The 23194-nt window shown below is 40.6% G+C and overlaps 1 protein-coding gene across 1 annotated transcript in view; it reads left to right on the top strand.

The window, feature by feature from the left end:
• Window positions 1–22022, top strand: part of CPQ (carboxypeptidase Q) — a 174938-nt gene extending 152916 nt beyond the window's left edge. The window contains exon 9 of the mRNA XM_086465921.1: window positions 21862–22022. Coding sequence (XP_086322047.1) covers window positions 21862–22022 — 161 coding nt within the window. The remainder of the gene's footprint in view (window positions 1–21861) is intronic.
• The last annotated feature ends 1172 nt before the right edge of the window (window positions 22023–23194 follow it).

Consider the following 23194-nt stretch of genomic DNA (forward strand, 5'->3'; position numbering starts at 1 on the left):
ATACAGCACTCACACAGCATTTTTTTCCCAAGCAATATGAAAGTTTTACATGGAAAGGAGGCTGTAAAAATATCTTGACTGGCTGTGCAAGGTACATTGGAGGTTTGAACGAAGTATGTTTTTGATCCGGGATCAGAAAGCTTTTTAGCAACAAAGTTTTAGCTATTACTTAGAAAACTTAAGAAGCAAACACATCATGCTTTCTTTTGCAGGTGACATTTTAGGTGTAAATGTCTGAGGCTTCTGAAGAATGCTTTTGATAGTAGACCTAGCTGAACAAATACAAAGCTTAGAAATCATTTATAGAGACATCTTCCTCAAAGGAGCAAGTTCAGAATTATTTCAGTGGCAGACTCTCCAGGACATCGTTAAGATTTATAAACTTCAGAATGGGAACCCTTCTAACTGTTTGTCTTCAAAACTGATTCTACAGATTTGGTCTACAGTGCTATTGAATTTCTGAAGAGCAGAATTTATTGAGCACCATTTTTTTCCCCAGATTTCTCTTTCCAGTGACATTATATGTGTTTTCATGCAATAATTCCAGTCAATTCAGCCACTGAGTAGACCACAGAAAAACATGGAAGCATGAAAGAAGCTGAACGCGCATTTCTATTTTGTAGTGGCAAATCCTCAAGAAAGGATCATGGGCTGTGTAGGAATGCAAGAGAGAAGGTAGGGGATTACTATTCTGGCTCTGACATCAGCTGCCATCATCACTGAACAATGTACACTTCCTTGGTTTCCCTAATAGCAGTTACCTGAGGTGCACTGAGGAGCTACTTTTTGTCTGTAAGGTGCAATAAAGAGGAAGGAGTCTTCAATACCTTCCTAATGAAGCTGGTGTGTCTTCTGCTGGAATCATCAGACCTTGCATTTATTTAGCACAAGAGATTTACCTGATGAAATGTTGTGAATGTATGTAAAGAAAATAGCAGCACATGCAGAAAGAGCTTCCTACAAATGTGTTTTAGGGACATGTAAACAAATCTGTCTGCAAGGACAAAGCATGCACCTCATCATGAGCAGCAGGTTATTCAAATTCTCCATTCAAAGAGTCAGAAAAACTAATTAAGATTTATTACCAATCAAGGCCAGTCTGTCCACAGCTCTCAACTGTTTGCAGTGCCCATGACAGAGCACTGTCTCAATCACCATGTAGGGCTTGGAAATCCACCAAAGAAAATGGGCACTTTTCCTGTTGCATAGCTGACTAAACTGGATTTTACAACAGTTCAGTTCTATTAACTGTATTAAACCCAACCAATGACTTTCTGGGACAGCAGAATTTTTGTAGTTGTTGCTGCTGTTTTTGAAGAAAGCTAAAGTAAGATACAGATGAAAACAGGGATATTCAGACTCTGGTTTCCAGACTCCTGAAGGATTGTGGATTACTCCTAAAAATGTACAACTTTATCTGCTACTAAGAAGAGAGGAAGTTTGTTGTCAGTGGTCTTGATTATCTGTCTGTTGTTGGTTGGGATCATCCATGTGTTAGAAAATGTTTATGGATTTTAAAGTGGGAAGCAGTTGAAAACCATTGATGTGGCACTGTGGAGGGGAAAGAAGCTGAGCAGCTTGCTTTCTTAAAGGGTAGATTCTCCATCTGTGCAAGTAGAGACATGAGGGTTTAGAGTATTGGCATTTTACAGCTGTCCTGAATTCCCTCAGGGATGTGTAACATACAAACAGCTCACCAGTTGAAAGCTACTGGAAGCAATATAGAGATGAAACCACAAAAAAATTAGCTGAGGAAAGAAGTTATTGTGAAGAATCCTAAAGTAAAGTGGGTTTAGCTAAACAAGAGTTGTCTGGATTGCCTGCCTGCTTCCCCCCTCCCCAAATAAAAAAACACAGTAACAACAATCAAAGCACAGTGGAAGGTGCTGGGAACAGACTGAGAAACATCAGTGCTCAGTTGTCCATCTCTGAGCAGGCAGACGCGAAAAAGCAAAAACCAAACTTAGCACCAGTGAAGTCACAAGTGTTTTTCAAAAATTTTTATGCCTTGTACTCCTTGGATGGGAAACTTCTAGAGGAAGGACTTTTAGCACTATATTCCACACACAAATGCATTGCAGTTCATGTGAAGTGTTTAGGAGCGGGACATTTTTCTGATGTGAAATTCTTATTTCTAGACTGTTTGTAAAACGCAACAAGGTTACTCCAGAAGTTTGACATCTGGTTGTCTACATTTAGCCTGTATCTGACACTAAACTATAACAGTTGCTCTATCATCTGACAATCCATCACCAACCAGGAAGGGGGAACTGGGAAGAGAGCCGTGGGTTGAAGTGAAAACAGATTTAATGAAATAGCACTAATACCAACAAAGGTGTACAAACTTATATTCAGACAAATGAATATGCAGCTGTCACAATCAACAGGAGAGCAGTCCTCAGGAGCAGGAGGAATCCCAGCAGGAGCTGCCTTCCTCAGGAAACCTTCCCCCTTGAGCATGACATTACGGGATGGGCTACCCCTGTAGCTAAGTCAGCTGCCCTGGCTGACTTGAAACTGCTAACGGCCTGCCCAGCATGGCTGGGCTGTGATTCTATCCTAGCCAAGCCAGGACACTAGTTTAATGCTGCATGTAAAGTTCACTTGGAATAGTGATCCTGAATTTCCCTCTGCCTTGCAGGCTGAACTTGGCTGTAGCCATGGGTCAAATCAAGTGCCAGAGAAAGAAGATCTGTAGTCTGTAAGGAGCTATTGCAGAAATGCATACAGACAGACGAGATTTCAAAGAACCAAAGAGCTGGCAAGAAGGTCTCTAAAGAGCCTGTAAACATCCTCTGTTCCAACATGGTCTCGCCAATGCCTGTGTCATTTCTTTCACGTATGTTTATGCACTTGTTCTTGAAGACTTACTATAATGGAAACGTGATAGAACAGCCGGTCTGTCCCAGTCCTATTCTTAGTGTTTAAGGAGGTTTTTCTAGTATCTAACCTAAGTCTTTCCTCCTGCAATTTAACTGCATTAGCTCTCTTTTCTTTCCATTATGAACCCAGAGACATGGTTATTTTTTTCTCTTGCAGCAGGTTTTTATGTGAAGTTGATTTTTTTCCTTTCTTGGTGTGATAGTTTATGCTTGCCCCTAATGACCATCATTCTGGGTTTTTTTCAAGTACCTTAGAGAAGATCTCGTAATATATTCTCATTTTGCTCTCACTGTCCCCGCTACATGTCCCTGGTGAGTGTCATCTCTTAGTGTAGGAAGACTCTACTCTATTCGTTTTGGTCTATAATGAAAATACCAAATAACCTCAGACCCTGTGGTGCCCCATGGTGTGCATCCTTCTGTTTTTTACTCCCTGAGTACACTGTCCATCCAGTTCAGATCAACTTTATAATACACATAATTTTCTTTGTCTCTTCTGGTGTCCTTAGTGATTTTCTCTGTGAGGGTGACAGAGCACTGGAACAGGCTGCCCAGAGAGGTTGTGGAGTCTCCTTCTCTGGAGAAAAGATGCGTTCCTGTGTGACCTATTATCTAGGTGGTCCTGCTCTAGCAGGGGGGATGGACTAGATGATCTCCAGAGGTCCCTTCCAACCCCTAACATTCTGTGATTCTGTGATTAGCATTACTTTGAACTTTTATACATGTTTTATAGGATCAGAAAGTTACTTCAAAGGGACCCATCATGTATTCTGAGGACACAGACTGAGGTGCTGCACCATGCTATATTCTGATAGTATCTGGAGATTAAAAGCATTGATCCTAGGTATGTGTTTTGTGGTTTCTTCATAGTTAGAATGCATTGCAGAAGTAGTTTCTGTAAGTAGATTAGCTCTTTAAGGAAAGAAAAATATTGAGAAATGTTGATTTGTATGAACAAGATCTATTTTGATGAAATTTAGAAAATAACAGTGGTGATCTTCACTAACAATGAACATTTAGTTAAAATTTGGAGCAATGATAGAAACTAATATTTTAAGGTTTTTATTTCACATGTGTTAAGAAAATGTAAATGATTGGAGTGTTTGGTTTTACTCTTTTATTTCACTTTGTGAGAAAAGTTTGGGGTGCCTTCTATTTTCGATCTGGGAAAAGAGAAAAGCAGAGTTGTGTCATTTGCTGCAAAATGAAAAGCCCAGCATTTCCCAGCTCTGCCTTTCATTGTCTGACTGTCTTAAGGATTCCATGAAACTGCAGCTCTTTGCATTGTGTATTACTGCAGCAAGATAATATGGGTTACATATTATTAATTTAATCAAAGCAAACCAATCTTTATACTGTACAAGCTACTCTCTGGAATTCGATGTGGACACAAACCAGGCTAGTTGCAGTTTTTATCAAATTGTCCTGTCATGACTTGAGGTGGAAGCCACTAGCAAAACTATCATCATCTCTCTAAAGAAAAATGAAAAGTACATGAGAAAAGATTAATAGTTATCCTCTATAATATTACATTATAGATAGTGCTCTATTATATTATAGAGAATAACAGTTCACCTTTTATAATATAACCAGAGGATCGGAGCTATCAACACTAACCAGAGAACAGATTTAAGACAAAAAGACACACTTCACTGTGTCTGAACAGAGGAAATCAGCACCAGAAGATGTTTTGGAGACCAGAATCAAATATAAATTTAAAAAGCATGGATTACTGCATGGGAGAAAGGTCCAGCAAAGGGTGTCCAACACAGTGATATCAATGCAATTTCCTATTCAGAAAGTCCTTAATCTGTTGATGGCTGGAAAGGTATACTGAAGGAAGAAACCCTGTTTCTCCCGTTCTTTCTTACAACATTGGCTGCTACCAGACAGGGGGTATCAGGCTGGCTGAACCTTTGGGTTTTTTCCCAGTTCAGCTGTTTTTATGTTCTAAGTAGTGCTAGTCTGCATATAGTTTAAATAGAGCTAAATAATCCGGGTAACCAGGCTCCCAGTACACTTTATAGTCCGTGGCCAGAATGTTCTGTGTGTTATTTAAAGTGTTAGATGTAAATTATGTTGCAGTCTTTCCTTTGAGCCTTTGTCTCCATGTAATACTGTCCTGGTTTGGGCTAAACCAGAACTAATTCTGTTCAGTGATTTTACTTTTCAACTAAGTCTCATCTAAGTAGCTGCACTTTCTGAAAAACAGCAGCATGTTTTTCCAGACAGTGACTGCTTCTAGCAGTGATAAGGCCTGGTGTTTATAGTTAATACCAAGGAATGGTGTGCAGAGAGGCTCTTGCTTATACTTGGTCCTGTAAGCAACCATGGTCACTGCTAAATTCTGTATCCTGTGTTGAGATGCTGGAAGTAAAAAAAGTTCAGAGCAAAGTGAAAGGTTGCATCTGCAGGGAGGACTGAGCCATGTGGGTGACCCAAAACTGACCAGCTAAGTATTCCACCCCATACACATCATATCCAGTATAAAGCTGAGGGATCACGAGGGTCAAGTTCTTTTTCTTCAATGGCTGACATCCAAGGAGGACTGCATCCGTTCTTCTGTCTGTGATCCCAATCCGTGCATTCCTGAATCCAGCTTCTGCATCCTGTCTGCCTGGGACTGCCCCAGTGCCAGCCCTGCAGCATCAGTGGTGACGTATTGTCATCAGGGGGGTTGGGTTCGATATTTGTTCCGTGTATATTTTATATTTTTATTATTTTTTAATTAATATTATTTATCTTTTCTTATTATTGTTACTATTTCATTAAAGCTGTTTTAGTTTTCTTTTCCAATCCATAAGCCTCTCTCACTTATTCTGTCTCCCTTCCCCTTCTAAGGAGGGAGAGGGCTCAATAGAGAGCAGCCCTAACCGTGACAAATATAAATCCACGGCCCTCAGCCTGTAGCCAGGTGCCTGTGGCTTCCCACTACAGCACTTGGTCCAAGCTGAAAGGCAGTGTAATGCAGATGGTGAAGGGAAAGGGTAGAGGGAAGGTGAAGTGGCGGGGGTAGAGCTGTGTGGAGTCTTCGGCTTTCAGCTTTCCAGGCTAGCTTTCCAGATTTAGGCCAGAGATAAGCAGGAAATATTAATGATACCAATGATCATTAGTTGACTCCTTGCATGTTGACTCCTTCTGTTCTGTGCTTTAAATATGCTAACCGAGTCTGCAAGCAACAGCAGCCCTTCGCTTCGAAATTACAGAGGCTCTGAAATGAGCCAAATGGATTTGAAATTAAAATGAAAGTTAAGTGTCTTTTCCTTCGTATTTCAGAGCAGAATTAAGGCCCCATGTGTGTGCTACAGATGTCACCAAAAGAAGTCTTTATAAAAATTCTGCTGAAGGCTGGGCAGTTGTTTTTCTTGCACTTGGGCTTTAACTGGAGCATCTCACAGACTGACCCAGGACCTTGCATTAATAGCAGCTTCTGGAGAAACAAACATCAAGTCTTGTAGACTACAGCCTGTACCAGTTTCAAGCAAGACAGAGTGCATTCTCTTTTTTTTTTGTCTCTGTTCACAGAAAGCTGCAGAAATAGATGGCCACTAATACCTAAAATCACTGGTTTTGGCAAAGCCTAGGTTAATTCTTGGGGTGTTTTTTTTTCCCCATGCAAAGGGGCTAGGGAGGTTCCTAAGCTGTTTGCACAGAAGTGCCACTGCCAGTCTTGAAAATTGTTATTGGCTCTCCAGCCACCATTACTCTCGAGCTTGTAATCACATTTTTAACTCTGAAGGAGGTCAGGTCTGACGGGGCAGCTCTTGCTCTTTCGCTGTGCTGGAGTGTGAGAACCACAGGCAGAACATGTCAGGGCTTCGACACCCCACTGCAGCACCTTGTTTTCTTGGCCTGAACGATTTTAGCCCTTCAAACTTCTAGCTAAGAAACAGATTTCATTGTGCAGCTAAAACTAGTCAACAAGTTTTAGACATCTTAATCTTGAAAACATCTCAAATTACACGTCTTTAATTTAAAATCCCTAAGATGTGCTAAATGTAAAGCATTGAGGAAAGTTAATTAGTCTGCCTGCCTCTTCCTTTAGTTCCTCATTACTATGGGTACTGTTCTTGTCCAGAAATACCTGCTGGCTATGTTTTAGGGCAGATATTCATTAAAAACATATGGCATTGGATGCTTGAAGTCTCTAAAGTGCTCTGTATTTAAGTCTTTTATTTCAGGATGCTTGGGGGATATAGAAGGGATCATGACAGAGTTAAAAATGTCATTTGCTTTCCTTCTTTTCCATGCAGCTCCTCTCTTTCAATCAGAGAAGTAGCTGCCAAGAAATCTATTAATGGTAAAATGATTTTGAGACATGGTGCAGTGTTTTTGAGAACATGATGTCAGTATCTTTAAAAACTTTTTCATTCGGTATACTCAACCTAGTGACAATTTCATTTCACTATCCCTAGGCTCAAGTAATGACTTCAAATTTCTAATTACAGAGCAAGAGGGAAGCGACTGTGTGTGGTCCCTGGGGCCTGAGCTAAGACTGCTAAGAAACACTCCTGTAATAATTTAACAGGCGTCAGAGCTCCTGCCTGCCAAGCCAGCTCTACTGCCTCTGTGGAAACAGGCAGGATTGCTGCTTCGCCCATGTCTTGTGTTGGTCCTCCCCAACCAGCTGTGTCTTGGCTTTACGTCCCCGAGCTGTGCGAGTTGTGGCTTATGCCCCTCTCTCAGACCTCCATATGGCTTTCCTGGACAAAAACATCTGCTTCCATCTTTTAGGTGTAGAGCATCGTTTCTGTGGCAAAAACATCGGGCAGTGTTGAATACATGTCCCCGTCATAGGTAGCATTATGCCATGCCTTTTGCTGCTTTTCTCCAGTCATTCTCTTTCTTTTTGATTTGCAGTGCATTTTAAATTCATTGAGACAGGAAAAAGCGTGATTGCTCTTTCACTGTTTCAAGAAGAGGTTATTTGGCTGCTCCATTCACTAAAATAGGTAGCTGTAAAGGCACTCTGAGTGCCTCATCTCATTCCAGGTAAGCCATGGGCTCTTGATACACAGCACAAGACAGAATCTAATTATTGAAGTAATTGTTATTGCCTTCTCTGCCACACTGTGTTTTTCCAAACCCAGAGGCACCTTTGGAGTCACCACTGTGGACCCTGCTGGCAGCCATGGGACGTGATGGTAGTCTGTCAGCCTGGGAACGATTTGACTGTACTTACCTGGAATGAGTTACGTATTTAAAATCTCACTTATCTATTTTTTGACCCTGAAAAGAATATGTGACAAGGGAAAGTTTTCCATTCTTCACTCAATGCCTTCTGATTTCAATGGCTGCGTTTCTGAAAAAGGTGTTGCTTTTTTTTCACCTCTTCGGAGGAACCTGATACTAGCTCAGGCGAAGGTTGGGCTACCCAGGACTAATGAGACCTGCCAGTTTTTCTTTTTCTATGTCCTTGTAGGAGTGGGAAACGGAAACTATTCAACCACTAATCATGCAAGACTATTTTACAATGGTGAATCTTACAGAGAGAAAAATCATCCTCTTTTTCTTTTTTGACTGTAAAGTGCCTGTCAGTTTTAAAGTGAGGATGTAAAAGTAAAGTGAGGTTGTAAAAGTAAAATAAATATCGGCCAGAGTGTAAAAATTTTTCATTCAGATGTTATTTTTAGGTAAAACCTTTAATTCCATTTTGACTGAGTAGTCATTGCAGTCCTTTGAGTTTATAGAATGCCATTCTATTTAGCAAGTGCACATTTGGCTCCTAAAAGGTTTTAAATTATGAGTGGGTTGGTATATGTATATGTATGTGTTCGCTGTGTAAAAAAAGCCTTCAGTTTATGTATTTGAAAGGAACCGGTGGTGATATCTACTCATTTCCAATGAAACCTGAGTATTTTGAACTTTTTGATAGTCTGTGAGGTTTATCTATATTCTGAGACTTAATGATGAATATAGTATAGGAAACATTTTACTTGATTTGAGAAGTGTGTATTAGTACAGTAATCAAAAGGAAGGCAGGTTGATGAGGACAGAGATCTAAATCCATCTAATCTATGTTTAATGCCCTGAGTGGCTGTCAAATGGGATTCTGGTTATGAAAACTTGCATGTGGGGAGCATGTCTTTCTCCTGTGAAAGGCAAGCATAGCAATGTGAGATTAAGATTTTTTTTGAAGGAATCTATTAAATTCTAGCTTCTCTCTATTAAAATAATTATAATCATTCAGTAATAACCTTGCTCTAGCCTGCTAACAATTGCCATTACTGGCTCTTTTTCCCCTTTGCATTAGTCTACAGGTGGTGTTTCAATGTAGCACCACAAACAGCTTTACAAGAGGGTGCTTGCACTTGATATCTTTGACTAAATTCAAGTTGAAATGGCTTCAATTTATACAGCTGTAAACACTGGTCTAAGTTTTAGCAGGGGCACAATGTATCAGAAGGATGGTAGGGAGTGTTTAAACTAATAGAGGTTTGTTTGTATTGCAGAGAGTCTGGTCACTGTTATCAAATTGTCTGCACTTGTTGCATCACATGTGAAACGTTGTGCCATTTGGAGCTGCTCACGAAATTTCTGTAAAAGCTGCACTAAGCAACACAGGCACATAATTTTTATTCCCAAATGGTGAAAAATATGTATTGATGCTTGATTTCTGCAAAAATATGATTGGGATGGAGATAGTGAGATGGCGTCTGGAGGACGATTTTCAAAGCTATGCTTACAGCTCGGCATTCAGGGCAGCAGGACACGCTGGTGCCTTGTTCTGCTTCTGTAAAGCTTCACCCAGCTAGTCTTTGCTTTCTGTGTTTTAAATGGTGCCTTCACTCATACAGATTTAATTTTAATGAAAACGAAGAAACCTCAAATTTATAAGAAAACAGCACGTTCTGTGCATGGTAATACAAAGAATGCAGTAAGTCTATCTTTAAGGCAAATCTGTTTGCACTTACTGGTTGGACTGAGGCTCTGTTGCTGAAAGCAAACAGGTTAACCTTTCAACTTTAATTGTCAGCTTCTCTTAGTGTTCTTTCTAAGCTTGTATGACTTCTGTTTCACTCAATATATTTGCATTTTGACAAGTCACTCACTGTGTTTGCACTGTAGCGAAATATCACAGCAACTCAAATTTACAGGTTGGAAGAATCATACTAGTTGGGGCCATTGCTTTATTTAGTCTGTCTTCTAGGATTAGTTCTGCTGTGTGGATTAGCCAGAGCCCACATACAGTTAGGGATACACTGCAGAATCAGAGCAGGTGTGAGGAATTTCTGCCCCTCTGTCACTTAAGGGACAGAAATCCTTTAATTTCCCCTTTTCTTTTCCCAATGGGGCTCCACCTAATTTCATGAAACATCAAAACAGAGAAAGATTCTGAGGTTGAGGACAATGTGTTGCAGCAGGTGTCTTCACTGTACCTTAATTCCTTTTTTTTTTTTTTTTTTTTTTTTTTTTTGGTTAAAGTATCTTGTTTCTTTGCAGCTTTGCTGACCAAAATATGCAATTTATTGCTTAAGAACATTGAATAGTTAGAATTTCTCATTTGCCTTCCTGCTACTTTGTGTTCAAAGCCCGTGGGACAGAGTGATCTGTAGACCAGAATGGGGAGGATTACTACAGCTTTGTTTCAGAAATGACTCAAAACTCCCAGACCTGAACAGCCCTGAACATTGCAATAAGATCAGATCTGAACTTTGTTTCAAGTATCTCTCTGTTTTGCGATTAATAATGAACTACCTGAATATACACTAGTTTGTGGATCGAATGAAAGAGGTATTTCATCATCAATATCTAAAGCATCTAACATTTATTAGGAAATAACTTATATTGGCTTAAACCTCATGTATGCATTCATCAAAGTAACCACAGATATTTTGAAAGATTTTTTTTTTGTTGTAGCCATAGAATTCTTCCAGCCTTGTTTAATGGTCCTACATCTAAAAACCCCTATGACCTTGAAGGGTTTGATAGTCTCAATGGGGTGTAACAGTAAAGAGACAGTAAAAAAACATTGCTCATCCTGTTGGTCTGGTTGTACAAATGCAGATGCTGTTTATGTAATATAAAATATAACAGACTTGTAGTGTGCTTAGGATGAGTTTTACTTAAAGTAGCGTGACCGTTTTTTTTTCATAACTAGTTAAGCACCAGAATGGTCATTAACAGGCTTTGTTCACCATTGGGGTAGTAGAGAGTTCTGCTTAACTGGGTCCTATGAATATTGGCATTTCTAAGAGTTAGCTACTTGCTGGGGAGGGCCCTACAGAACCTTTGTAATTAAACATCCAGTTGTGATCGTATCTAGGAGGGGAGGGTAGATCCTGAAGGGAACTTCAGTGGAAACCTGCACGTTTCCTCTCAATCTCCGGTGTCCTCTGGGAAAGCAGACCTAAAGGCTTGCATTAAACTGGATTGCAAGTTTGGCTTAGGAAATAGTTCTGTTGATTGAAAATACAAGGAAGCTTCTTGAATGGGTTGAAAATGTAAATGAATGCAAACAGTTACTGCAAACAGAAATGCTGCTCAAAACCCCAAAATGTGGGTCATTTTCACACAGAAGATGGTGAAGAAAGCACTCCAAATCTTTGGATTTCTAAGAAAGTTTATAACATTAGCTACATAGTGCGGTTATAGAGTATAGAAGCATATAGAAATGTGTTTGGTTAGGAAAGATGGTTTACAGGGGTCCCAGTCTTCACTTGAGCCTCATGTGTGATATTTAAAGCTTAATGGCATTTAAATAAATCACATGCTCAAACTTTAACAGCTTTGCTGAGCTGAGGCATAAACAAACATATGAAAAAGAATTCTGAATTAGAGAAATTGCCAATTTTGCAATGACTTTCATCCCTCTTACGTGGTGGTTGAAAGAGAATGCAAAATGTAAAGGATTTATAACTCCAACAACCAATTTTAAAACTATCAATTTTGTTAAGCAGTGTCCTGATTTGGTTGGGACAGAATCACAGCTGAGCCATGCTGGGCAGGCCATTAGCAGGCTCAAGTCAGCCAGGGCAGCTGACTTAGCTACAGGGGTAGCCCATACCATAATGTCATGGGCATTGTAAACGGGGAAGGTTTGCTGAGGAGGGGAGCTCCTGTGGGGTTCCTGCTGGGGTTCTCCCTGCTCCTCCTCTGGCTTCTCCCGAGGCCTGCTCTCTGGTTGATTGTGATGACTGGATATTCATTTGGCTGAGTATAACTATACATATCTGTTGGTGGTGTTTCCTTAAATCTGTTTTGCTTCTACCCATGGGTTTGCTCTCCTTTGTCCTGATTCACCTCCTTGGCTGGTGGGGGATTGTCAGGTGGTAGAGTGACTGTTAGAGTTTAGCCCCGGGTACAGGCTAAACATAGACAAGTGGTCTCTACATAATATATATAGCCATATACCTGATTTTAAGGAAAGCACAAATGAAATAAACTATATTAAAATATACAGAATATATACATACATATGCAGACATCTAGTACAGTATAGAACTCTTCTAAATTGAAGTGCCAGGGTGGTCACAGAGACAAGGGCTGCAAAGTCAGAAAATACAAAAGTAATGGAAGAGTCCATGTAGCCTTTGAAGAAAGGAGTCGTGTCTCACCAATCTAACAGGGCTTTTTCAGAGGAGTTTATAACCATTTTTGTAGCTGTATCTGGTCAGCAAAGTACAGTTGAGTCTTCAAAAGCTCCTGGATCAAAGACCTCTACAAAGATAAGCTACTGTGAGATAAGTATTTTCTTCTTGCAGAGTAATACCTGATTAAAAGAAGGTAGAAATAAATTGTCAGTCTTCATAATGGAGAAGGGCTTTATTAGGCTGCCCAGCCACCTTTTTTTTGGCACTTTGACTGTCAACAGGGCTCCATGTTATCTACAAAAGGAGTGAATAGCAAGTTGACAAAGTTTGCTGATGCCTGCTTCAAATATTTCATGTCAAACTGGTGCTGACTGTGAAAATGTGACAGTAATCTTATAGAAGAAAAAGCCTAAGCAGTACAGCAGCCAGCGACATTTTTGTGTCAATAAATGCAGAGTAATACGTTATATGTGCTATGCGTACGAGACAACAACATCCATCTGAGTTATTTTCAAGAAGAATGACCTGGGAATCACTGTGGGTAATTGTCTGAAATTGTCAACTCAATATCTAGGGATGGTAAAAAACATAATTATTCGTGCAGTTGGGGGAGAAAGAGAAGAAACAAAATATCCATAGGTAATATGTTGTGGTGTGCCACAGTTACATCACAAGTCCGTTCACCTGCTGGGGTTTGCAGGCAGTGTTGGGCTTCTCATCTCAGGAATGGTAAAACACCATTAGAAAAGGAAGAAGAGGAGTCACCAGCAGAGATCCTCAGAGGTATTGAATAGTTTCTGTTGGGGGGGACTCTTCAGCTTGCAAAAAAGCTGCTGAGTTAGGGTGTGATAAAAGTGTATTAAGCCATCAATGGAGTGAAGGCAAATGAAGAAAGGCAGGGTGCTACTACTGCAGCTCACAAAGTGAGAACTGTAGCATGCCCGCATTAAATGCTCAGGCACACTGTGCATTGCTGCAGGGAGCTGTGGTGGGCAGAGTTGTAAATAGGTTCAAAAACGGGATTAGTGAGCCTGTGAAGGATCTCTCCATCCCAGGTAGCCAGCCTACAAGTGAGGGGTCATGTTTGGACAGCACCAGCTAGGAAGACTCACCCTTTTCTTTTTTCTTTTTTTTCTTTTTAAATAGAGCCTTGCTGATTAAGAGAGAGGGTGGATGAGTGGAGAAAGAGCTTCCAGTGCCTTTACTGTTGAAGCTTCATCTATTTGGTTGTATAGATGAACCCTTTCCCAGTCAAGGGCTGTTTAGGGTATTATTTTTGAGTCTAGTCAACCTTTGCTCTGTGGAGTAGAGCTGCTTCCCTCCCTGGGACCTCATTTCACAGGATTTCATGCGAGTTTAGATTGAATCCCCAGCTGTCACCGGTCCTCTGCTGCAGTAAGTGAAAGGTTAATGTGTTGCAAAAGTAACTGTGATAATCCTGAGCTGTAATTTAGTCTGTTTAGTGTATCTAGAGGATTAATTCTCAAATGCATTAAGCAAAACAAGAAATAATGCACACTTCATATTGTCTCCCTTACACTGTAGTCTCATTTAATTAGCCACCGAAACAACCAACTGAAAGCTTTCCCTCTGCCTTGTTGTTTGAATCATGAATTTTAAAGACTTTTGAGAGAGTGACTCAGGAGGTGAAACAGCAGGGCTTCTGATGTTATTTATACGCTCTGTACTGGAAACTATTTCAGTGTCTTCAGTAGCCATGAAACTCAAGCAACTTACCCTGTAATTTCATCATTTGAGACTAAATGACAGGAGAACTAATGCTGTCAGCGCCCCACTAAACAGCATTAGCATTCTCAATTGCCTCTGCTTACTTGAAAAATGGATAATGAAATAATTGGCATTAAAGCCAGCTATCAAGTACAGGTTATCCCATGAAAGAAGAGGTTAATATGTGCACCAAAATACATGCAATACCTGTCTGCAATAATAGGGTTTTCATTACGGTAATAGTGCTGAAGATTGCAATTAAGTGAGGGCAGCTCAGAAAACGTCTGTGCAATGCCTAGCACAAGCAGCCAAGCCCTCCATGGGGCTTGCAGCAACAGGGATGCTGTGGCACGGGGAGAGCCTTCCAGCCAACCCATACCAAACAGAACTACTGTTGTGGCAGATGTACTCCCTGACCACTCACGTTTGTGACTTTGCTGGGTTATAGAAACACGCAAGATGAAAATAAAAAATAGAATAAGAAATTATGTTCCTGCTAATCCCTTTTATCTCTTTCTTCTTTGGTAGCTCTGTGACACATATCCTTTGAAGGAAAAATCACCTGTCTCCCCACTTCTGCCCTGCAGTGTTGACCTTTCAAAATGTCTGGGGCAGCAATGCTCCAGCTTTGAGAAGTAGGAGGCTGTTGATTATGTTACTGTATGGACATATGTGTACCCCACACAGCCATTTCATAGGGTGTGTAGGAGCACGAAGTTGAGTTAGCACTCTAGTGTGAGGAGGAGAATGCTCTTACCTTCAGTATTTATGCTTTCCTGGTATATAGAAGTTTTTAACTGCATAGAATATTGTGATTTGTCTCTTTGCCTCTTTTTTTCCTATTTCTAAATACTCAGTGTAAAGGAGAAGGACATATATATATTTCTTGCTTTATTTCCAAGGCATTGTAGTTTTTTAGTACATTCCTGAATAGCGTCATTGGCATTAAAAGTGTCTGAGATTGGAATAAACTTGATAAATTAGTAAAGGAGTTTTTCTTGTTTTGTAAGGAAAAAGCAGGAAATAAAAGCAATCTTTGACAGATGGGGAAAAAAGGAATCTGTGTTTTGTAGTCAGGAAAATCACTGCAGAAATAAAAATAAGGTTTCAAATCAGGTGTTTGTGTTGACATCTTACTACAAGTACTACTACTAGCTTTGATAGTATGCAGATTTGCCTTGACAGGGAGATGAAGCTTGTACACATAGCTGCTTGGAAGATTCAAGAGATACACACATATTACCTTGCAAAGCCTTTCTTTTAGCTTTGTGAACTTTTGGAAACATTGAGCAAAATGTCCCTTGCTAAGGCATTTCCAGCTTCGGTGTTAGGAGGTAGTACAGCTTGCGCAACAGAGCACTGGCCTAGGCTCAGATGTCTGGCATCTATTCCTTTCTCGGTCGCTTGGAGAAAATGAATGTGCCATTTCATCTCTGCATGCCTCTCTCATCCTGCAATCCCTCTTGTCTGTTTAGAGTGTATGTTCTTCTGAGCTGGAGTCTTCTGAGCTGGAGTCTTCTGAGCTGGAGAGGTGTATATACTATGTAAAATAGTGGAGTGGCAATACTGTCAGCTCCTCTAGGGACCACTGTAAAATGAAACCTAAAACGGTTATACGTTGTTGTTATTCATTAGCATATTAACTTCACTACTTATAACAATGTGCATGTAAAGGTCAGTATCCCAAAGATGTAACTGTAATATTGAAGACCCAGCACACCCAAGACAGGTTATACAAACAGTGGGGAATTTTCTATTGTATTTGAAATAGAATAGTTGTGTTGTGAAGTTTACTTGAAAGCAAAGACAACTGGGAAGCCATTGATAAGTCTGTACAGCAAACATGTACTGACTTCAAGACTCACATTTGGCTTCCTTTGGCAGTTAAATGCTATTTGGGATATAAAAAAGAAAAGAAATAAAGTCTAAGGAGGAATGTAATGCAAAGTGTTTTATACTGAAAAAAATACTCTGGAGTTACTATGTGTTTTCCCCCTTGAAGATATTTGTTTTATGGAAACTGCCTTTGTAATCATTCTGATAATCAATAACTAATTTTCTGGTCATTATTTGCACAAATGACAATAATTTTAATGTTTAAATATCTGGCAATAGAGTTAAGTTCTAATGATGACTTATCACAGCAATGCATATGAAGGCAGTAGTGCCTGAAGGTAATTGACAAGAAGTGGTCATCACTGACATGCTCGTCATTCGTTTTGTGGTTCATTCATCCTTTTACCTCAATAGTAGCATCGCATCTTCTTTAGTTAGCAAGAAAAAAATGTGCAGACAGTTTATTAATGTGTGAAGGATTGGTGTTTAATGTGGACATGTTGAAAGGTGGGTAAATATTCTGGTCATCAGCTAATTAATATTCATGTTGTGCATTTCATGCTGAGATCAGAAGCTAGAAGGGATGGGCTGTTTTTCAGAATTCCTCAGTGTGCGTGTGTGTGGATTTTCATCAAGATACTTTTACACAGATGGTTGCTGAAAATACTTTGTCACTATCAATTACCAAAGCAGCTGCTTTTACCTGCCTTATGCAGTGCATCAAACCATGTATGAAATAGCTGGTTATGCAGAGACTCGTGAAATGAGTTCAAGACATGAATGAGCTTGAATGGAAGAATTTGTTTATGGTGTGTCAGTTATAAGAGATGTCTGAATGAGCCCAGGAAATGGCACCATGGGTTACAGAGTCCCACAGAATGGCTGAGGTAGGCAAGCACCTCTTGAGCTCATCAAGTCCAACTCCCCTGCTTAAGCAGGTCAGCTGTAGCAGGTTGCCCAGGACAGACTCCACAGCCTCTCTGGGCAACCTGTCCCAGTGTTTGACCACTCTCAGTAAAAAAGTGTTTTCTGGCATTCAGATGGCATTTCATGTGTTTTGATTCGTGATGATCGTCTCTTGTCCCATCAGTGAGCTCTACAGAGGAGAGCCTGGTTCCCTCTTCGTTCCCTCCCATCTGGTATTTATACAGATCTCTTCTGCAGGCTGAACAGCACCAGCTCTCTCAGCCTTTCTTCATATGAAAGATGCTCCAGTGCCTTAATCATCTTAGTGGCCCTGTGCTGGACTCCAGTAAGGAGCTCCAGATGGGTAGATGGAGAGATGCCATTTCTGGAGACGGTGGCCCCAGTGCAGTGGCACAGGAGGTGATATACCTTACTCCTGCTTCGTGAGGTAGCCTCTGTCTTGGGCTCGAAAACAAGGCCCTGATGGTGACAGTACCATGGGCAAGGCACAAACAGGGCAAACGGAGAAGGTGGCAGGGTTGGCAACAGTAGCAGCAAAAGGTTGACAGACAACAGTTGTTATGTTTGGTTGCTGCTTCCAGTAATTCACATTAATAAAACAAAAAGCAGTGGACTGATGGCAGGTCTTAAAAGAAGGCGCAGCACTTGGGGAAGGGAGAAGGGGTGAATAGTATTTATAGTTGACAGACTGGTTGAACTGTGTGCATCAGACCTTCAGTACATAGGATCAATATGTTTCCTAAGAGCTGCATTTGGTCACAGGACACCTGCCTGCTGTGCTAAGGGTGCCCCTGTGATTAATGATTTTGTCAGCTCAGATCACCCCAACCCCCCAGTGCAATTTGGGTTTTCAACAGGCATTTGATCACACAAGAGCATATGCTGGTTGTGCATGTTTTTAAAATTACTACATTTATGGAGTAAGTTGATCTGTTTGGCAAGTGCTGCCCTGCTTTATAACCTGCGGACAAAATCAGTTTCATCTGCAGCCTGCTCCGCGTGCGGACTCACTAATAATAGGTCAAGTATAAGGAAACGAGCTCAGAAGGAGTTGAAAGTAGAAAAACAAAACAAAATAAAAAACCGCAACCTCCACAACAGAGAAACGAGAAAGCCCAACCTGAGAAGTTAGAGGCATTACTGGGTGTTCCCTCTGACCCTACTTATGCAACTGTTTGCCACGAAGGGCGAGTAAGGTGGTGCCTTGCTATGACAAGGAGAACTCTGCTTTAAGTTCCCAAAACACACATCTGCTACCAAATAGCGGACTGCTTGGCCCCAGCAGCTGCTCTGAATATGAGATATATCTTCTCTGGTCCCTCCATCAGACCCATGTCAACAGGTCCTACCAGGTGCCTGGGGGATCACAAGTGGCACTAGATAGCTGCTGTTAGGTAACTGAACTGCACCACTGTACTAAAGAGGGTTTCCTGCCACTTTGTAATGGAACTATGAATTATCTATGTATTATCTTATTGAAGCTGTAAATGAAAAATTATTTTCAGTTTTTAATTTCCGGTATTTTTCATACATTCAAGAAATAAGTACAACATTTTTGGCAGAGGTTTTTAACATTCCCTGTTTTCATGTCACAACATCTACTACATCGAGCTGGAAGCAGTTTCTCACTGATTTCCTTATGGGCCAGCAGTGTTCCTCATGTGATTCACATCACTATAAATGTGAACAGAGTGAAAAAGGACAATTAACAAGGGTTGTTTGGCAAACATCCCCTTTTTCTTTATGGATGTTCTTACTCTGCAAACATAGGAAAGCAGCAAAGTGCATAAAACATGTTGAACCACCCAGCCTGTTACTTGTTTTTTGTTTGAGTATTGGTTCCACCTGGAAATCAGAATTAAATATGTGATACATAGCCACATAACACCTCCCATCTGAGGATTTTTAAGTACTTAATTAAACCTTTCAGACTTTTATAAGGCTGTGTACTATCCCCTTTCTAGGTGGCTAGCATGGAGATGGGTGAATAATTTATAGGACTATGAGACATGACTACTCATCTGTTTTACTTGACTGTGAGCTTATGTAGCTGGTAAAAATAAACCTTCATTTGTTACTGGCTGTTGTTGCTGAGAGAAATGTTACCTAATAACAACAAAAAAAACCTTAGGTAAATTTTAGGTGAAAGAACAAAATGGTTAGTAATTGCAGTTTTAAAACTTGTATCTAGGTGAATTTTTCCTGCTTCTTTCAAGCTTCTGGAAGTGGCATCTTTGGCTTTCAGGCAGATTTTGTTTGAGAAGGGTTAATAATTCAGTGCCTAGTGAGGATACAGTACAATCAGCCAGCTGATGTGCTTTGAAACCTCACTGTTTGAAGAGTTATTCAAAATTCGTCTTTCCCTGCCTCTGCCTTCTGTGTGATGGTTGCTTGTGCTCACAGCATTGCTGCTTCTCTTAGTTTTTTAGAAAAGGGGCTGCAGGATCCCATGGACTTTATTTAGGTAACCCAACATGACTGCAGTCCGCGGAGCCCCATGGAACTTCCTTTTTCACGGTCATCTGCAGTGGTTGATCTCAGTTCTGGATGCATTTACTGGTGAAAGGGCACTACTGAGTGTCTTGCTGCAGCCTGGTGACCTCTGGAAGCCATAAATATCTCTGAGCAGCTAACATCAACATGGAGGAGTCTCAAGTTTGGAGCAGGAGACATGAAAATCGCTTGCAGTCATGTCTGTGCCCCAGGCTGTTTCACATCTAGAGGCTTGCATGAGGCCCTCAGCTGTAAACTGTTCTTGTGCACAAAGCCAAGAACATGGATTTTCACTTTTGTTTCTAATTATGTAGGATACAACTGCTTTCTTATGGTCTTTTCCTCAGTCTCACAAGTTGTTTACAGGTCACTGACTTCAATGCTAGCCCAAGACATGAAAGAAACAGCACAGCCAGTTTAGGAACCCTTCGATACTCTCTCTTCTCACACACTCTGATGTTTCTTGTGCAGTAATTGCTTGATGCCGAACTCAGATTTTTAAAATCAATTTAGAGAAACAAAAGTGTTCAAAAAATTGTAGTGGGTTTGCCTCAGTGGCTTAACTTGTAATGTGTCTGTAGCGCAGAAGTCCATCAGGTAAAGGATTTATCACTGTTCAACACTTTTATGGTTATATATATTTAAAAGAACTCAGAATCAAAATTTAAAAGTGAATGTGAATTGACATAAATTCAATTCTAAAATTATTGGAACATAATTCAGCACCTGTAACCTACCCAGTGACTTCTGTGGGGTTGCATTGCTTCAAGTCAGTAGCAAACAAGTCTCTTAAGAGCAAGAAGAGCCTCTTAAAATAAAATCAGTCGCAATACCATATAACCATATGCTACAACATTTGGTCTTTCTGCATATCATCTCTCTTATGAAGGATCTTCATCTTGCATGCAATTATAAAATGCATTGCCTTTCTATTCCTTCTGCAGTCCAAGTCAGTCCCCGTTACAGCAATAGAAACACGCCTGTTAACCACAGCGAGAGATGGACTCTGTCCTGAATGACTATATGAGTGATCAAAAGATACATATTATAGGAATGTACAGTTATGCTGTGAGAAATTCTGCTTTCATTCTCTTCAAAGGTTTCAGGCATCTCAGGGAATCCCAGAAAATCGTAACAGTAAGTCTTATGAGCACACATGAGTTTATCAAAACCCTCATCATCTGATTCTGTGCATAAATAAATACATGAATAATTTATTTACTTCATCTTTATAATCAAACAATCCTGGTTTTTTTCTGTCTTACTTGGCATGGTAGGAGTAGCCTCAGTCTGTGTTTCTGCCTGGGGCCTATAGCTCATTATTTCATATCAGTGCTTGTTCTCTGGGTTTGATGACCAAGCGAGAAGGGGATCCCGTTGTGCTAGGTGAGTCCTGCCCTGGGAGCTGTGAACCTCCTAGCCCTGATCCACGGGCAGGCAAGGCAACCAACGCAGATGAATTGCAAGCAGTGAATCAGTGTGGTGGGGAACATATCACATGTACTTATTTTCAAAATTTTGGGTGAAATTCTGTTAATGATAGAAGGGTTGTTGAGATTAAAACAAAGCAGATGGAGGCTGATAAAACTGGAGAAGAAGAGGCAGAGGTAATGAACTGGGGGAGAAGAAATTTCAAGGGACATAGGGTCAGACAGGGTCCACGGGGACTGGACCAGGCAGAGAATGGACAGGGTGAAAATCCCCCACTGGCATCTCTGCTGCTGTGCCTGGTGGGACAGCAGTTTCTCCTGCTCCTCTTGGCTTTGGTTTGACTTAGGGCCTTGAGTGATGCCTCACTGGCATTGTTTGTGCTCCCTGAGCCCACCTGGCTTGGGGAAGAGTAGTCCTTTCCCTGCCCAAGTGCCCCCAGAGGGGGTCAGTTAATCCTGAATGGGAAGAACTGTGATTTCACCCAACTTGTTTCTGCCCCAGCTGATAAGGACTCCTGACTGCGAGGGTAATGTAGTCCTGGGCTACTCCAGGTTATCTGGAAAACTGCTTGGAACCAGCATGTCCTTGTGATGAATTGAGGCTCAAAAGCAGAAGCAAAATCCAAAGCATTCCTCAAGGCAAATAACAGCAAGGAGAGGATCCATAACTCAGTCATAACTCGTCATTGAAGCAGTGGGATGAAGAACGGAGGAAGTGCCGCTGTGTGTGTGGGTTACTGTAGGGATTTTCCTTCTTATAGGAAAATGGATGCATACTGTTGCTGAGGAAACAAGTCTCCCAGGGGAAGGTCGTTTTTTCCCTGGTGTGGATTTTTGCTGCCTCATGCTCACTCAAGTCAATTAACTTAAAACCTACAAACTGCACATGCTGTGGGTCTGCAGTTATCATATGGAACTTTATACAGTTGCATGAGGTTTTAATCATAAACAGATGAGGAATGGATTCAAGTTTATATTCCTCTTTAAATATTTGTGTTCCTATAATGGAATATTGCCCATTTTTCTCTGTAGGTGCCAGCTTGCGTGATGACCTCAGTAAATACTTCTGGTTTCACCATTCTCAAGGGGACATGATGACAGTTCAGGATCCAAACCAGATGAATCTCTGTGCTGCTGTTTGGACTGTTGTCTCCTATGTAATTGCTGACATGGAGGAGATGTTGCCAAGGTAATAAAACATCAAGAAAGAAGATTTCTGTTCTTCAGTAAAGATTGTGAGTCCACTAATGCGTATGGTCTACAGCTGTGGGAAATTCTGTTTTTCGCCCTGATTTTGTGCATTATGATGTCTGTTTTCCTCAAACCATATGCTCTTTACACATTCATGTTTCTTTTTGCTGTTTCAATATCTTCCATTTGTGATTTTCACCTAAATTTCTTCTTTTAAGTACTTTTTAAAATTCTGATGAAGGTATGATACCTCTTTGACTGTGATATAACAACTGTTTTGTGCAAAGTGATTTGTGCAGCAGGAATAATAAACCAAATAAATTTGTTGCATCAGAATAGATGTATTGAGTTAGTGTACATGTTTATGGGGTGGTGTTCTGTCTTTCACTCTATGCATTAGAACTATGTGCTATTAATAAAACAGCCCTTTCTTTTTACTCTCCTAAGATAATGCTGTAGTTTCTATACAGTTTTCAGGTTATAGGACAAATTAATCTTGGCTGGTTTAACTGTAATATATGGTAAAATGGTCAAATAATGGTCAAAATGCTAAAATAATAGGGCTTTTAGTATTTCATTCAGCTGCCGCTGTTAAATCTTACTAGAGGTTGCTTCATGCAAGACTTTGATAAACCAGGACACAGAGGATAGGAAGCCAGCCACAGGAATACCAGATCTCCTGTGTTTCTTCAGGCACCTCCCCGTGGAAGGCTCTGTGTGTCGTTTTCTTTCGGATGGAACACTCGCCATAGTGACATACAAAGTATTTCATAGGGCATTTTTTTCTCTGAAAAAATTTATGATGTTTCAGAAACGGCATCACAGCTGTGATTTGTGACCTTCACTGCCCGCCAGCTGATAGCCAAACAAAGTATGAGAGCAGATTTCGATTCAGGCTCCTGAAGCCATTCCCAGCTGCCCCTCTCTTGCAGGGATGCTCTGCCCTGCTGGAAGCTGAGTGAGAGGATGCTGGTACATATGCACTTTGATGGAGGAATTAACCTGGGAATTTGATTCTTGTATACTTTGTTGGTTTTTGGTTTTGTTTTTATTTCCAGCTCAATGATTATGAACATTTAGATATAGTTTCAGGGGTATCTGTAGAGGAGATATAACTGGTGTTGGGGAATATTTTAAGGCATGTGATTTCTGCTCATTTCTTTGTGACATGATC

The sequence above is a fragment of the Leptosomus discolor genome, chromosome 5, assembly GCF_034619465.1.
Source record: "Leptosomus discolor isolate bLepDis1 chromosome 5, bLepDis1.hap2, whole genome shotgun sequence".
Lineage (NCBI taxonomy): Eukaryota > Metazoa > Chordata > Aves > Leptosomiformes > Leptosomidae > Leptosomus > Leptosomus discolor.